The sequence below is a fragment of the Ornithorhynchus anatinus genome, chromosome 4 (genome assembly GCF_004115215.2).
Source record: "Ornithorhynchus anatinus isolate Pmale09 chromosome 4, mOrnAna1.pri.v4, whole genome shotgun sequence".
NCBI classification, from domain to species: Eukaryota; Metazoa; Chordata; class Mammalia; order Monotremata; family Ornithorhynchidae; genus Ornithorhynchus; species Ornithorhynchus anatinus.
The window spans coordinates 78,128,833-78,146,527 of record NC_041731.1 but is presented as its reverse complement, the minus strand read 5'-3'; the positions used below and the strand labels follow the sequence as shown (position 1 = coordinate 78,146,527).

The following is a 17,695-nucleotide window of genomic DNA, read 5'->3' as shown; positions in this document are numbered from 1 at the left end:
CGAGGCGATCAGGTTGTCATTCATTCATTCAATAGTATTTATTGAGCGCTTACCATGTGCAGAGCACTGTACTAGGCGCTTGGAATGGACAGATCGGCAACAGATAGAGACGGTCCCTGCCCTTTGACGGGCTTACGGTCTCATCGGGGGAGACGGGCAGACGAGAACGACGGCGATAAATAGAGTCGAGGGGAAGGACGTCTCGTAAACATCTCTTGTCCCTCGTGGGGCTCACGGTCTTCATCCCCGTTTCCCAGATGAGGGAACTGAGGCCCGGAGAAGTTAAATGACTTGCCCAAAGTCACACGGCTGACGGACGGAGCCGGGATAAGAACCCATGATCTCTGACTCCCAAGCCCGGGCTCTGGCCACTGAGCCAGGCTGCTTCCCTAGATTAGAACCCGGGTCCTCTCACTCTCGGGCCCGTGCCCCTTTCCACCGGGCCACACTGCTTCCCTGGAAAGTCTCTTTCTCCCAGAACGTCTGCCCGCGCCCCTTCTCCGACCCAGCACGGGCACTGAAGCGCAGTCGCTCGTTCAGTTCTGCTTCTCTAGTGCCACGCGCTGTAGAAAGCCTAGGGGAAGCTGTCGTAAAGGATAAACAAGACAATGATAACAATAACCGTGGCAAACGTGGTCCGTGCCGGGCACCGTGCTAAGCGCCGGGGTGGATGCAACCAAATCGGGTTGGACACAGCCCCCGTCCCACACAGGAGTCACGGTCTCAATCCCCATTTTGCGGACGAGGTAACCGAGGCACAGGGAAGTGAAGCGATTTGCCCAGAGTCACCCAGCTGACGGGCGGCGGAGCCGGGATTGGAACCCATCACCTCTGGCTCCCGAGCTCGTGCTCTTCCCGCTGAGCCACACTGCTTCCCCTTGTACGGTTGTGGCACGCTCTCCCAAGCGGATTCAGACTGTGAGCCCCACGTGGGACAACCTGATTCCCCTATGTCTCCCCCCAGCGCTTAGAACAGTGCTTGGCACATAGTGAGCGCTTAACAAATACCAACATTATTATTATTATTATTATTAACATTATTAGTTCGCGCTCAGGAAATACAAGTCATCGAAAGAATTAGCCGATGTAACGTTCACTGGTGATGTTATACTTAATCCTGTATTTTGCTGCCTCGACCACCAGTAAACAATTGCCAAAAGCACAGAGTCTTGGGAACCGTGTTCCCTGCTCCCTCTTCCTTCTGTGTCACCCCGAGAAGCAGCGTGGCTCAGTGGAAAGAGCCGGGGCTTGGGAGTCAGAGGTCACGGGTTCGAATCCCGGCTCTGCCACTCGTCAGCCGTGTGACTGTGGGCGAGTCACTTCACTGGGCCTCAGTGACCTCATCTGGAAAATGGGGATTTAACTGTGAGCCTCACGGGGGACAACCGGATGACCCTGTATCTACCCCAGCCCTTAGGACAGTGCTCGGCACTTAGTAAGCGCTTAACAAGTACCAACGTTAACATTATTATATGGAAAAGGATGAAGTAGTTTTGAGAGAAATAGCTTTTAATTATTGGAAGAGAGTTGTCTCCCTTGATCTCCATGTTCTCTGGGAAAGAAGGCGAGCTTTCCAGAAAATAATTTGGATAGCTGAAAGGTTGTTATCGGTACTGAATATCCTCTATTTATTTGCCGTTGTGTTAACGCGATGTTCGTCCCCTCGTTTCTATCTATCGCTACTGTTCTCGTCTGTCCGTCTCCCCCGATTAGACCGTCGGCCCGTCGAAGGGCGGGGACCGTCTCTGTCTGTTACCGATCTGTCCCTGCGAAGCGCTTAGTACAGTGCTCTGCACATGGTAAGCGCTCAATAAATACTATCGAATGAATGAATAAGCTTGTTGTGGGCAGGGATTGTGTCTACACGCTCCGCTCTATTGTCCTCTCCCAAGTGCTTAGTACAGGGTCTGCACCCAGTAAGTACTCAATAAATACGACTGATTGATTTGGACATTGAGAGTTTACCGTGTTCAGGAGCTTAGTATCTCAGAAACGCCTCCGTGCCGTTAAATTTGACCGAGCGTTTAAGTTGGAATTAATCTTTTTTCTCTTCCTTCAGGAGAAATCTCAACTACTTTTCCAATGCTTATGCTGCCGCAGTCAGTGCCGTGGACCCAGATGCTGGAAATGGAGAACTCTGTATCAAAGTTCCCTCTGAGCTGTGGAAACACGTGGATGGTAAAATCCCAAGATTAGATCGAGTCTTTGATTGCTGGGCAAAGTTCTGATAATAATGTTGGTGTTTGTTAAGCGCTTACTAGGTGCCGAGCACTGTTGTAAGCGCTGGGGGAGATACAGGGTCATCAGGTTGTCCCACGTGGGGCTCACACATTTTTAATCCCTATTTTACACATGAGGGAACTGAGGCACAGAGAAGCGAAGTGACTCCCCCACGGTCACACGGCCGACAAGCGGCAGAGCCGGGAGTCGAACCCATGACCTCTGACTCCGAAGCCCAGGCCCTTTCCACTGAGCCACGCCGCTTCTCCAGAGTCATGACAGAGTGCAATCCGAGCGGTGTCGCCTCTTGAAAGAGGCGGGATCTGGGGCCTCGATCAAGCCTTTCTGGACGCCCATAATAATAATAATAATGATGTTGGTATTTGTTAAGCGCTTACTATGTGCCGAGCACTGTTCTAAGCGCTGGGGTAGACACAGGGGAATCAGGATGTCCCACGTGGGGCTCACGGTCTTCATCCCCATTTTACAGATGAGGTAACTGAGGCCCAGAGAAGTGAAGTGACTTGCCCACAGTCACACAGCTGACAAGTGGCAGAGCTGGGATTCGAGCTCATGACCTCTGACTCCAAAGCCCGTGCTCTTTCCACTGAGCCGCGCTGCTTCTCAGACCAGCTAGGGCTGAAGGCGATAGAGGGATCAGGGGACTCGACTGTCATTTTCTGAGGCAGGGTAGAGTCGTCCCGTAGCTCTGTAACTAGCGTGGTGGAAGATGTGCCGCTGTGGAAAAAAGGCAGGTCAAGAAAAGGACGTAGCCGGGCTCTGAGAGTCGAGCCAAGATGAGAAGGGACGAGAATGTGGCTTTTATGGCTCTGTTTCTTTCTCCGGGCCTTCGTCCTCTAGCCGTATCTGCACTCGCCCTTCCTGCAGCGGCGTGGTCCCGTCCGGCAGCCCGGGGAGCGGAGGGACGCGTGCCCTTCTCCCGGGAAGCGAGGAGCTCCCGGAGCGCGTGCCGGGAGAAAGCGGTCGCCAACCAGCCTCCCCCAGGTGGCTCGATCCTTAGTGTCGGCGGCCCGGTCCTGCCCCTTCCTGCTCCAGAGGGTCGGCGGGACTGCATGATCGTCGTTCGGCAGGGCGGCCCCGTGACGACTTCTCCGGGCATTTTAACCTTCCGGGTTTTGGAAAAGTGTTCGGTTCGGGTGGAAGCGAGGCAGAGCGGCTGCACCGGAAACATCCCGCTGCTAGTGCTCGGGGGTCGGATCCTGCTCGAGACCGGCCAGGGCACCGGACTGAGGCGTGCGCAATCTCGCTGAGCGGGTGGCCGGGACAGTTAAAAAAAAAAAAAAAAGGGGGGGGGGGGGGAGAGAGAGAGACCCCGCCTGCTGCCCCCCGTCTTTTCCCGCCTTTTAACGTCACCCTCCATCCCACTTGCCGGAAGGAAACTAGGCCCGGAAATGTCATTGAACTGATGCCCCAGGACTTCTCGGTTTCGTCCTTTTTTGAGTACCGAGTAACGCCGTTTCCCTGGGGGGGGGGAATAGCGCTTAGCCCTGGGTCGAAGTAGATTTTCTATCTGTACCGTCTCAGCTTGAGAGGGAGAAAGTTACAGGGATAGGTGACGGTACAGAGGAGCAGCGTGGCTCGGTGGAAAGGGCCCGGGCTTTGGAGTCCGAGGTCATGAGTTCGAATCCCGGCTCTGCCACCTGTCAGCCGGGCGACTGTGGGCGAGTCACTTCACTTCTCGGTGCCTCAGTGACCTCATCGGTAAAATGGGGTTGAAGACTGTGAGCCCCACGTGGGACATCCTGATTGCCCTGTGTCTACCCCAGCGCTTAGAACAGTGCTCCGCACGGAGTAAGCGCTTAACAAATACCGACATTATTAATAAGTAACAGAGATAAGGGGGTGAAACGCCCCTCTTTAGAGGTCTAGTGATGCTATTAGACCGCTAAGCAAATGACCTCTTTTCAGTATGTGAATATTTTGGGCCTAACGAGAGCACTTTTAAAAAAGATGGGATTCCCTTCTCATCGGGAGGATGAGACTCCACGGGGGCAAATTGCGACTTGTCAGGTTGTTTCTGACCCATAGCAGGTCCGTGGACCCTTCTCATCGGGAGGATGAGACTCCACGGAGGCAAACTGCCACCTGTCAGATTGTTTCGACTCCACGAAGGCCAACTGCGACTTGTCAGGTTGTTTCGGACCCACAGCAGGTCCGTGGACACGTCTCTCCCGGAAGGCCTCACCTCCACCTGCAGCCATTCTGGCAGTGGATCCGTAGAGTTTTCTCGGTAAAAATACGGCAGGGGTTTACCATCGCCGCCTTCCGCGCAGTCGACTTGAGTCTCCGCCCTCGACCCTCTCCCGAGTCGCTGCTGCCCAGCACGGCTGAGTTTTAACTTGTAGCCGATGGCCCTTCACTCGCTAGCCACCGGCCACGGCAGGAATGGAATGGACAGGCCTCTGCTTGACTCTCCCTCCTGTAGCCGAGACCGGCAGAGGACTGGAAACGCTCCAGGTTCCATCCGGAGGTCATGGGCTCGACTCCCGGCTCCGTCGCTTGTCAGCTGGGTGACTGTGGGCAAGTCACTTCACTTCTCTGGGCCTCAGTTCCCTCATCTGTAAAATGGGGATTAACTGTAAGCCTCACGTGGGACAACCTGATGACCCCGTATCTCCCCCAGCGCTTAGAACAGTGCTCTGCACATGGTAAGCGCATAACAGATACCAACATCATTATTATTATTATTATCCCGAGAGGGGAGCAAGCGCATAGTCTGACGTAAATCTCAACCGTCGACGTGGGTAAAATGCACTCGTATTTTCTCGTGTCTTCTTATTCCAGAGTTAAAGGTCCTGAAGGTACACATCAATTTTTCTTTGGACCAGCCGAAAGGAGGCCTTCATTTTGTGGTGCCCAACGTGGAAGGAAGCATGGCAGAGAGAGGTGCCCATGTATTCTCTTGTGGATATCAAAATTCAACAAGGTTGGAATGCAGTCAGTCATTGGATCTGTGGTATTTATCTCGCGCTCTTACTGTGTGCGGAGCTCTGTATTCCGCGCTCGGCGGAGTACAGCGCGGCAGGATCGGAAGACACGTTCCCTGCCCACAAGGAGCTTACAGTCTGTGCTGGGTATTTTTTAACAAGAGACTGAGTTTTAGGCAAATGATTTAACTGCCCTGAGTCCTGGCCCTGCAGCTTGTAGCCCTGAGTAAATGGTTCGCCCCTTATACAATTCACAGGATGGAATTCTATTTTTATTTTTTTTTAACCCCCATGGGCTCCCGGGGGATGCTAGGTAAACAGTATCTATACTGAGAGTGCTAGCAATAATCATTATTTTTCAATAATAATTTTTGATGTTCTGGCAGAAATTGGTTTTTTTAAATAAAATGTATTTCCACAGTAGCATTTCTCAACGTCGTTTTGTCCTTGAAAGTGGCCGGAAGTAGCCAAGACCTAACTCCTGGAGCTACTCCAGGAACGATGTGGACGACGATGATGAGAGGGGGGAGGGGGAGGAAGGGGAGGAAAGGGCCGGGGAGCGGGCGGAGACACCCTGAAGGAAGGACACGTGGGCGACCGAGACACGTAGGCGGTAAGGACCGGGGCTTGGGCTACGACGGCGTCCGACGATATTCGCAAGACCCTCTCCCGGAGAGAGCCCATCGGGGTCTGCGCCCGGCCTGAGTGTGAGGGGGCTGCTGACTGTACGGGAATGTCTTCCGAGAACGCGTCGTGGGGAATTGAGAGAATGACGTCTGGAGGTGGCGTAGTGACCGGTTCGTATCGCTCTTCGCTCTGTTAACCTCCCTCCTAGATTCTGGTTTCCTTGTGTCGATTCCTACTCCGAGCTGTGCACCTGGAAATTGGAATACACGGTGGATGCCTCCATGGTGGCAGTCTCTAATGGGGATTTGGTGGAAACCATTTACACCCATGATATGCGCAAGAAGACCTTTCACTACCTGCTCACCATCCCGACGGCGGCCTCCAACATCTCTTTAGCCATCGGGCCTTTCGAAATCCTCGTGGACCCGTACATGCACGAGGTGATTTTGTTAACGCCGAGCGCCTAACGGGATACCGAGTCCTTAGAGATGTCTGGTTTACTGGTTTACGAGCCCGTAAGGAAGTTAGCAGCTGAAGGTGCTGGAGGGAAGTGAATCAGTGGCTTCGGTAATTGCCGAGAGATAAGTAAGTTTTCCCGCCGACACGAGTAAAATCGAAGGACCGCAGTTCCGTCACGATGGTGGTGGCCTCTTGTGCCGAGCAGGGCTGATAATCACTTTGGTGCTTGCTGAGCATCTACCGTTCGCTAAGCGCTGGGGAAGATACGGATTCATCAGGGTGGACACGGTCCCCGTCGCACCTGGGGCTCCCTGTCTCAGTCCCCATTTTACAGATGAGGTAACTGAGACCCGGAGAAGTGATGCGACTGGTCTGAGCGGACAAGTGGCGGAGCCGGGATTAAAACCCGGGTCCTTCTGACCCCCAGGCCCGGGCTCTACCCACTAGGAGCGGTCCCCCGCTCTTTCGTCCTCCCAGAGGAAGGAGGCTGTCTCAGGAGGTCCCCCGCAGTTAACCGCTTCTTCGGAAGCTGGACCGAGAGAGCGGGACGGCAGTTTTGTTGAACTGCGTCCATCTGAGAGTTAAAAGTATTTCCACTGTGCAGATTGTGCGTTTCCGGATGTCCGTTACTAGTCAGGCATCTAAGATCTGGTAATGTCGATAGTATTTATTGAGTACAGAGCACCGTGCTAAGCGCCGGGAAGCAGCGTGGCTCAGTGGAAAGAGCGCGGGCTGGGGAGTCCGAGGTCACGGGTTCTAATCCCGGCTCTGCCCCTCGTCAGCTGTGTGACTGTGGGCAAGTCACTTCACTTCCCTGTGCCTCGGTTCCCTCATCTGCAAAATGGGGATTAAGACCGTGAGCCCCCCGTGGGACGACCCGATTCCCCCGTATCTACCCCGGTGCTTAGGACAGGGCTCGGCCCGTAGTAAGCGCTTAACACATAGCAACTTTCATTCCTTCAGTAGTCTTTATTGAGCGTTTACTATGAGCAGAGCACTGTATTAAACGCTTGGAATGGACAATTTGGCAACAGATAGAGGCCAGCCCCGCCCAATGACGGGCTCACAGTCAAATCGGGGGAGACGGACGGCAAAACAGAACAAAACAAGACAGCATCATCAAGATCAATAGAATCATGGAGATATGCACCTCATCGTCAAAATAACTAGGGTAATGAATAATAGATAGAGATATGGATATGATCAGTCAACAGACGTCGAGGCAGAAGCGTAGCTCGTTGACACGCTGAGGGTTGGAACTGCCCTATTTAGGGACGCGCTACTCACCTCAAACGGGAGCTTGACCCTCGTGGACAGAGCACAGGCCTGGGAGTCAGAAGGCCGTGGGTCCTAGTCCCGCCGCCGCCGCTTATCTGCTGTGTAACCTTGGTCAGGTCACTTCACTTCTCTGCGCCTCAGTTCCTTCGCCTGTAAAAAATGGGGATTAAGACCGAGCCCCGCAGGGGACCCGGACCGTGACCAACCTGATTACCTTGTATGTAGCCCGGCGCTTAGAACAGAGCCTGCCACATGGTGAGCACTGAACAAATGCCGTTTAAAAAGGTGCCCTAAGCTTTGCCCACCTTCCTCACCGACTCCAAACCGGGGCTCACCAGGGGATGGTCGTCCGGTACACTTGAGTCTTGTGGTTCTGCGACAGCTTCCTTGTACATAACGAAGGAGGGCTCTGACGTGGGGGTTTTTCAGCCACATTCGTGCGCGTGAATAGAATCACGCGGTCAGCGGTGTCAGCTTCAGCTAGGAGCCCCGTGTGGGACAGGGACTGTGTCCTACTCGATTATCTTGTAACTAGCCCACCGCTGAGTACCTGAGCAGTGTTTCCCAATACCGTAGAAATAACAAATTCCACAATTACTGAGGTGACGGGCCTTGGAAATATAGTTAGGTAAACTGAAATCTTGTCCTGACCTGGTTGCCTAAAACTGTCCATACCTGAACGGCATTAATAGGTTCGCTGAGTTCTCTTTGCAGACGAAGCTACTGGCTGGGAAATGGAGTTATCGGAGTGAATGTGTATGACTGAATAGACCGGGGCATCGGTTTATTGTTTTGGGTATCAGTGACAGAATAATTTCTAATAAACGCGTGGTGTGATCGCAGATCACTCAGGCTTGTATTGCCTTAAAACACGCCGTCTTAAGAATATGGAAATGTATTATTTAGAATAGAAAAATGTGTGTGCGCGGCGAGGCTGCTCATTTAAAAATATAGCTGTTGTCTAGCAGAGTGTGGTCTTTAAGCTGAATGATGGGTTTTGTTTTGCTCTCCTCGGTAGGTGACTCACTTCTGTTTACCTCAGCTTCTCCCACTGCTCAAGCACACAACCTCCTACCTTCATGAAGTATTCGAGTTTTATGAAGAGATTCTCACCTGTCGCTACCCGTACACCTGTTTTAAGACCGTTTTCGTCGATGAAGCTTACGTCGAAGTAGCCGCTTATGCTTCTATGAGCATTTTTAGGTTAGTGGTTGTCACAGTTTAATTTGATCCATGTATCGTGTTTATGCCTTTTGCGATAAATTTATTTCAGGTGGCCATACTTTTAAAAATGAGTTCATTTGGCTTTCCCGTTCGTCACATCTTTTCATTCAGGCACAGGTTCCTTTGAAGTTGTTCGGGGGTGGTTTTTTTTTTTTTTGCATTTCAAGCGAGCTAAAAAACTTTAAAGCAAACTGTAGGCTTTGGTATCGTTATCAAGTGAATATGAAATGGGCACCTATACTTTTCAAGGAGTGTTTTCATAGAAGCAGTGTGGCCTACTGGAAGGAGCATGGCCCTGGGAGTCAGGTGACCTCAGGCAAGACGCTTAACTTTTTTGTGCCTCAGTTTCCTCAACTGTAAATTGGGGATTAAATGCCTGTTCTCCCTCCAGACTTAGTCTGTGAGACCCAAGTGGTATAGAGATTGTGACCAACCTAATTTGACTTGTATCTTTGCATAGAACAGCGCTTGTTACCTAGTAAGGGCTTAACAGATTCCATAAAGATGATAACAATAACAGGCAAAAGCAATAATAATAATGTTGGTATTTGCGAAGCGCTCACTGTGTGCAGAGCACTGTTCTAAGCGCCGGGGTAGATGCACGTTAATCACGTTGTCCCACGTGAGGCTCACAGTCTTAATCCCCATTTTACAGATGAGGGAACTGAGGCACAGAGAAGTTAAGTGACTTGCCCACAGTCACACAGCCGACAAGGGGCCGAGCCGGGATTCGAACCCATGACCGCTGACTCCCAAGCCCGGGCTCTTGCCACTGAGCCACGCTGCTTCTCAGTTTCTCAATGATGATGGCAATAATAGGCAAAAGCAAGAAAATTCCCTTCGTAAGGCAGGACGGCTCCGTTCATTAGGAAGTGTGTTTAGTGTTCGCGTTCCTGAAACTGAAAATCTCTGATGCTCGAATATAATGTTTTTTGACAAATCTTCATGATCTTTTGGGTAGGTAGATATCTTGGTAGGAAACCTGTATTGCAAACACACTTTTTTTTTTTTACCACCCCCATTGTGTTTCAGGACACGATTGTCTTTTTTTTGTTAAATGCCATTCTTAAATCTTTGTTCTTGGAAACTGTGGTCATCGACTGTTCTGTCTTCTTTCTCTTCCAGCACAAATCTCTTGCATAGCGCGATGATTATAGATGAGACCCCTCTGACCCGGAGGTGTCTAGCGCAGTCCCTGGCCCAGCAGTTTTTTGGTTGTTTCATATCCAGAATGTCTTGGTGAGTAGTACGATGGGGTCTATTCGGTGGTCCTATTTGGTGAAAGATTCTGAAGCTCATTTTTTTTTCCTCTCCTTTCCCTCCCCCCGACATCGATTAGCCACCTTACATTCACACAAAGCATGGGACGTAGAGAAGGGGCCAGAGCAGTGTTCTTAGAGGGAACCGAAAGGTGTGATCGATCGATCGGTCGATGGTATTTATTCAGCCCTAACTGCGTGCAGGGAGCACTTGTACTAAGCGAGTACAGAGTTGGTAAGCACTTGAATCTGGGACTTTGGACATTAATAATCATCTCACTCTCGGCCCCAGAGCACTTATTCAGTCATTTATTGAGTGCTTACCTTGTGCACGGCACCGTACTAAGCGCTTGGGAGAGTACAGCATAACTATAAACAGACACGTTCCCTGCCCACAAGAAGCTTCCGTGCATATCTATGAATTATATGTTATAAATCATTTATATTAGTGTGTGTCTTCCCCCTCTCGACTCTAAGCTCACTGTTGACAGGGAACCTGTCTGCCAACTGTCTTATATTGTACTCTCCCAAGCATTTAGTACAGTGCTCCGCACATAGTAAGCGCTCAATAAGCTCCACTGATGATTCCAGCAAATGAAAGACGACCGAATTTTCAGCTGTCCTTTTACAAAAACCCGTGTAAACTAATGAAAATCAAATGTCTTTATCCAACCTGTAGTGGTTTCGAATATAGTAAGCCGAAGTATTTGATAGAACTGAAATGCTTAAAGGACGGAATTGGGTAGCGTAGCCCGAGAGATAAGGTCACGCGGAACCCGTGCTTGCTTTAAACGCGCACCGGGGGCCGTGTTCACTGTGTGGTAAAGAACACTTAAGGTTCCGGAAGATGAGTCTGTCAAGAATCTGTGGAGATTGCCGTTCAGACCACTTGTTTTCTTGTAAGAGGAGCGGCATTCGTTTATTTTACTTCGCGGGAGAGAAGAGGAGAGAGGTTTCCACTCTTCTAGTTCCCACCGGCTTCCGTAGCATTCGCTTTAATCGACGCCGGGTCGCACCATTCATTAAGCGCTTATTATCGCTCAGGTGGATTGAAAGCCGCCGTCATTAATAGCCTTTATTGAGTCCCTGCTGTGTGCGAAGCTTGGGCGGGTACAAAATTGTTAAAAGAAATAATTCCCGTTCTCCAGGACCTCAAAGACTAGTGGGGCGCTGGACAGTCGGGCGCTTAATAAATACCGTTAGCACTACCGTTCAGAGAAATCACAGAGAGTACGTAAGATGTGTACACGGGTGCTCCAGGTAGTTACGTCGGTGGCGAGGAGGAAGGGCGGAGTTAATAATAATGTTGGTATTCGTTAAGCGCTCACCATGTGCAGAGCACCGTTCTAAGCGCTGGGGGAGATCCAGGGTCATCGGGTCGTCCCACGTGAGGCTCACAGTTAATCCCCATTTTCCAGATGAGGTCACCGAGGCCCAGAGAAGCGAAGTGACTTGCTCCCAGTCACACAGCTGCCAAGGGGCAGAGCCGGCATTGGAACCCATGACCTCTGACTCCTGAGACCGGGCGCTTGCCACTGAGATCAGAGATTAGCGGAGGAAGGCTCTCTGGAGGACAAGGGGTGCCACGAGAGCTTTGAGGATGGAGAGAGTTGTGACCCATCAGCTGTGATTAGCCGAGAGAGTGAGTTCCGGGCAGGGTGGAGGGGCACGAGCGAGAGCAACTGGGGAGTAGGAGGAGAAGAGAGCAGATATACTGGAAAGTGAGACGTTTAAAACCGAACGTCAGGAGTTTCTGCAGAGAGATGAGGAGCGGCATGGCGCAGTGGATAGAGCGCGGGCCTGCGAGTCAGACGGTCACGAGTTCTAATCCTGGCTCCGCCACCCGTCTGCTGTGTGACCTTAGGCGCGTCGCTTCACTTCTCTGGGCCTCGGCTACCTCACCTGTAAAATGGGGACTAAGATGGGGACAAGGGACGAGGACTGCGTCCAACCTGATTACCTCGTGTCGCCCCCCCCCCCCCGGCGCTTAGAACAGTGCTGCCTGGCACACAGTAAGCGCTTAACACAGTGTGGCTCGGTGGCAAGAGCCCGGGCTTGGGAGTCAGAGGTCATGGGTTCGAATCCCGGCTCCGCCCCTTGTCAGCTGTGTGACTGTGGGCGAGTCACTTCTCCGTACCTCCGTTCCCTCATCTGTAAAATGGGGATTGAGACTGTGAGCCTCGCGGGGGACAACCTGATTCTGCACATAGTAAGCGCTTAACAAGTACCGACGTTATTATTATTATTATTAACAGATGGCATCGTCGTCATCGTGTATCCGTTTAAATCGTTCATTCAGTCGTACTGAATCGTGATTATCATCATCGGGAAGGCAGCGAGGAAGCCGACGTGGTGGTCAAAGTGGGATTTATCATCTGCCTAGAGCAGTGCGGAGCCCGTTTGGGTGCGGAGGAAGTGATAGACTCTGGAAATGTTGCAGAGGAAGAACCGGCAGGATCCGACTAGATGAGGGTTGGGGAGAAAAGGGGGAAAGTCAAGGGTGACGTCGATTTTTTGGGCTTGAGAGGCGGGAAACCCACCGGTGGTGGTGACCGTGACGAGCGAGTCTGGGAGAGATGAGTTCAGTTTGTAAGTGCGTGAAGCTGGAAGCGTCGCACGTCGCGTGCGGGAAACGTCTGCCGATTCTGTTCTGTCGTACTCTCCCAAATGCTTAGAACGGTGCCCTGCACGCAGTCAGGGCTCCGGAAATGCCACCGATTGATTGACTGTAGAGATCTCAGGAGGAAATGCAAGATCGCGGAGAAAGTCAGTAATGTTTATTGAGCACTTGGCATAGGCTTATGTTAGAGAAGCAGCGTGGCTCAGCGGAAAGAGCCCGGGTTTGGGAGTCAGAGGTCGGGGGTTTGAATCCCGGCTCCGCCCCTTGTCAGCTGGGTGACTGTGGGCAAGTCACTTCACTTCTCTGGGCCTCAGTTCCCTCATCTGTAAAATGGGGATTAACTGCAAGCCTCAGGTGGGACGACCCGGTGACCCTGTATCTCCCCCAGCGCTTAGAACGGTGCTCGGCACATAGTGAGCGCTTAACAAATACCAACTATTATTATTATTACTAAGGATTTGGGAGAGTACAATAGCTCCTCAAGGAGCGTATGATCTAGGGGGGCCAGGCCGTCACTAAGATAAATTAATTCTAGGAGGAGGCAGCAGAGTTAAAAAAAAATAGCACCCAAGTGTTGTGGGGGAGGGCCGGGGCGTACGCAAGCGTTCAGGTGACCACGGGAATGCTGAATTTTGTGCTTGGGGGGGTGAGGGTTGATCCGGGAAGTCTCCTGAGGAGTTGGGATTCCAGAAGGGCTTTAAAGACGGGGAGGGCGTCGGTCTGCCCAATAGGAAAAGGGAGAGAGTTTCACATAGCCAGTTAATCGTATGTATCGGGCACTTACTGCGTGCGGAGTACTGTAGTGCGCGCTTGGGAGGGTACAGTGCAACAATAAACAGACACAGTCCCTGCCCACAGCGAGCGTACAGTCCAGAGAAGCAGCGTGGCTCAGTGGAAAGAGCCCGGGCCGGAGAGGCAGAGGTCATGGGTTCGAATCCCGGCTCTGCCACGTGTCAGCCGTGCGACTCTGGGCAAGTCACTCCACTGTGCCTCAGTGACCTCATCTGTCGGGTGGGGATGAAGACTGTGAGCCTCCCGTGGGCCGACCCGATGACCCTGTATCACCCCCAGCGCTTAGAACGGTGCTCGGCACACAGTGAGCGCTTAACAAAGACCAACGTTGTTATTGTTAGAGAGGGAAACAGACATTAATAGAAATAACATCTTTAGGAGAGCCAGAGAACGTAGGCCGGTGAGGAGGGCGGGTTGAGAGGAGGCAAGTGTGAGAAACGAGGCCTCTCGGGAAAGGCGAGGACAAGTCGTGAGATGCCTTCGAGTCAGAAGTCGGGAATTTCCGCTTCATTCATCCATTCAGCCGTATTTATTGAGCGCTTTACGGTGTGCGGAGCACTGAACCCAGCGCTTGGAAAGTGCAGTTCGGCGAGAAATGGAGACAATCCCTACCCGACAACGGGCTCGCGGTCTAGAAGGGGGGGAGACGGCCAACGAAACTAGTAGACGGGCATCAGTAGCATCAGAGAAGCAGCGTGGCTCGGTGGAAAGAGCCCGGGCTTTGGAGTCGGAGGTCATGGGTTCACATCCCGGCTCTGCCACTCGTCGGCTGTGTGACCGTGGGCGAGTCACTTCGCTTCTCTGGGCCTCACTTCCCTCATCTGTAAAATGGGGATGAAGACTGTGAGCTCCACGTGGGACGACCCGATTCCCCTGCGTCTCCCCCAGCGCTTAGAACGGTGCTCTGCACATAGTAAGCGCTTAACGAACGCCGACGTTATTATCAATACAAATAGAATTATAGATATATACACATCATTAATAAAATAAATAGAATACTAGATATGTACATATCTACAGAAGTGCTATGGGGGGAAGGGTTAGAGCCGAGGGAGGGAGTTGGGGCGATGGGGAGGAGGAGAAGAGGAAAAGGGGGGCTCGGGCCGGGAAGGCCTCCTGGAGGAGGTGAGCTTTCGGTAGGGCGCAGGGACCTCTGTCTCCCCCGATTAGACCGTAAGCCCGTCATTGGGCCAGGGACCGTCTCTCGTCTGTTGCCGACTTGTCCATTCCAAGCGCTTAGTGCAGTGCTCTGCACGTAGTAAGCGCTCGATAAATACTACTGAACGAATGAATGAACGGGAGGCGTGGGAAGCGTGCGACGGACCACGAAGAGGAGAGACTCATCTTCCACCTCGTGCTCCTGCCGCCGCAGTTTTGCCACTTGGAACAGCGGTCCGCGTAATGACGACTGCAGATACGCGCTTGATAAGTCTTAGTACTTTGATTTTGACTCGAAGCGTCAGGGAAGCGACGTGGCTCAGTGGAAAGAGCCCGGGCTTCGGAGTCAGAGGTCATGGGTTCGAATCCCGGCTCTGCCACTTGGCAGCTGTGGGACTGTGGGCGAGTCACTTCACTTCTCGGTGCCTCAGTGACCGCGTCTGTAAAATGGGAATTAACTGTGAACCCCACGTGGGACGACCCGATGACCCTGTATCTCCCCCAGCGCTTAGAGCAGTGCTCAGCACATAGTAAGCGCTTAACGAATGCCAATATTATTATTATTCTTATTACCTGGAAAAATGTTTGAGTATCAATAGTTTGGCTGTCTACACAGGTCAGACGAGTGGGTCCTGAAGGGAATCTCCGGCTATATCTACGGACTTTGGATGAAAAAAACTTTCGGGGTCAACGAATATCGTCACTGGATCAAAGAGGTAATAAAACCCAGGTTGCTCTTCGATAGGCCACGTGGTTTGTTTTTTTTTTTATGAAGCGCCTTTCCGTTTTTATTTCCGAGGGACGCGGATCACTTCATTACTTTAGATTTCGGGGGGGGGGGCTTAAAATTTAAGAAGGTAGTAATGGCTTTTATGTTAATTTTTAGGAGCAGCTTAAAAAAGAAATCCGATTTATATATAAGCGGCTTGGTGTCGTGGATAGAGCTCGGGCCTGGGAGTAAGAAGGTCATGGGTTCTAATCCCCATTCCACTGTGCGTGGCTCAGTGGAAAGAGCACGGGCTCGGGAGTCAGAGGTCATGGGTTCAAATCCCGGCTCGGCCACTCGTCAGCTGGGTGACCGTGGGCAAGTCACTTCACTTCTCTGTGCCCCGGTGACCTCATCTGTAAAACGGGGATTAACTGTGAGCCTCACGTGGGACGACCCGATGACCCTGTATCCACCCCAGCGCTTAGAACAGGGCTGTGCACATAGTAAGCGCTTAACAAATACCAACATTATTATTATCAGTCTGATGTGTGGCCTTGAGCGAGTCAGTTCACTTCTCTGTGCCTCAGTTACCTCATCTGTAAAATGGGGATTGGGACTGTGAAGCCCAAATGGATCAGAGACTGTCCAACCCGACTCGCTTCTATCCACCCCAGCGCTTAGTACAGTGCCTGGCACGTAGTAAGCGCTTAACAAGTGCTATGATGATGATTATTAGGAAAAAATACTTTTGTAAGCCCTGTACAACACTGACAAGGCGAGGATTTATTTGCATAAAAAGCAACCGAAGCAAGCCTCTACTTCTTAGCAGCCAACGAGTCACCGTTATGGCCGTTAAGCCAGAGGCGGACTCCGTTAAATTATTTTTTTGTCGAATATGCTGGTAAATTTGCTGTGGGCAGGTCTGGCCGGGCGAGAACCCCCAAACTTTGTCGTCTCTCTGAAATTTTTCCACTTCGGTGAAGACAGTTAAGCAAACCCGGTCACCGGTTGAAATCGACCGCGGCTTCCCGAAATAGTTGAGGTCCTTCACTCCGTATTTAAGTAACGCTTCGGAGCAGAGTCGATGCCGTGGAAAATCGCGGTCTCATTTCGAGTTAACCTTGCCGCCTCGCGATCCTCCGGCTCGTGGTTCGGCTTCCACGCGGCGTTCCCTTCGGTTACCGGCTTTACGGCTCGCGGGCCGAGTTCCGCCGATTCGTGGGGATTTCGCCCCCACAGAGCGCCACGAGCCGTAAAGTCGGCGATCGGAAGGTCACCGCGAATTACCACGTGGACTCCCGGTCCCCTCGCGGCCCCGCCCAGCCGGGGGAGGCCGGTAAAAACGAGGGCGGGCCTAACCGGGACCCCATCCAACCCGGACGGTCCCGTCCGAATGCCAGGTCCGGGCCTCGGGGGAGCGCCCTCCGAGCAGGGGGCCGGTTGATTTTAGCCCGTCCGCCGTCAGGGAAGCGCCGTTACAGCGCACCCAGGGGCCCTTCATCTCGTGGTTCCCCTGAGCCGTTCAATTAATAATAATAATAATGTTGATATTTGTTAAGCGCTTACTGTGTGCAGAGCACTGTTCTTAGCGCTGGGGTGGACGCAGGGGAATCGGGTTGTCCCACGTGGGGCTCACGGTCTTCATCCCCATTTGACAGAGGAGGGAACTGAGGCACAGAGAAGTGCAGTGACTTGCCCAAAGTCACACAGCTGGCAAGGGGCAGAGCCGGGATTCGAACCCATGACCAACGACTCCGAAGCCCAGGCTCTTTCCACTGAGCCACGATTGGATGTAGGAGCCAGAAAGACCCTCCGACCCCCAATCTCTTTGCTGGCTCTGGGAATTTGGGGGGGGGGGGGGAGGGGACAGGGTTCACCTGGGACCCTCGAGTGACCTTCTGGTGGTCTCTAGGGACAGTGTACTTGTATACATATGTATGAACACACGCACACATGCATATTTACATTGCACACACCCATATACGTGTGCATGCATGTGTACACCTCCAGAGCGTAGTAGGGCTTAGCGCACAGTAAGCGCTTAATAAATACCGTAATTATTGGCATCTATATATGCATCAAAGGCGCAGTGTACAGAGCGTGGGCCTCGGAGTCGGGAGGTCATGGGTTCTAATCCCGGCTCTGTGACGGGCCGTCGAGCAAGTCACTTCACTTCTCTGTGCCTCAGTTACCTCATCTGTAAAATGGGGATGGAGACTGAGCCCCACCTGGGACGGGGGCTGTGTTGGACCCAGTTTGCTGGTATTCACCCCAGAGCTTAGTACGGTGCCTGGCACACAGTAAGCGCTTAACGACTACGGTTATTATCGTTACCGTTATTAATAATATTATACAGTCAGCACCTGTCTGTATAATCCACCTTCCCCGATGGATTTCCCAG

General features: G+C 52.1%; 1 protein-coding gene across 1 annotated transcript in view; it reads left to right on the top strand.

The window, feature by feature from the left end:
* Positions 1-17,695, top strand: part of TAF2 (TATA-box binding protein associated factor 2) — a 119,421-nt gene that overhangs the window by 14,468 nt on the left and 87,258 nt on the right. The window contains exons 4-9 of the mRNA XM_029062274.2: positions 2,060-2,178; positions 5,026-5,167; positions 6,004-6,235; positions 8,551-8,735; positions 9,882-9,995; positions 15,202-15,301. Coding sequence (XP_028918107.1) covers positions 2,060-2,178; positions 5,026-5,167; positions 6,004-6,235; positions 8,551-8,735; positions 9,882-9,995; positions 15,202-15,301 — 892 coding nt within the window. The remainder of the gene's footprint in view (positions 1-2,059; positions 2,179-5,025; positions 5,168-6,003; positions 6,236-8,550; positions 8,736-9,881; positions 9,996-15,201; positions 15,302-17,695) is intronic.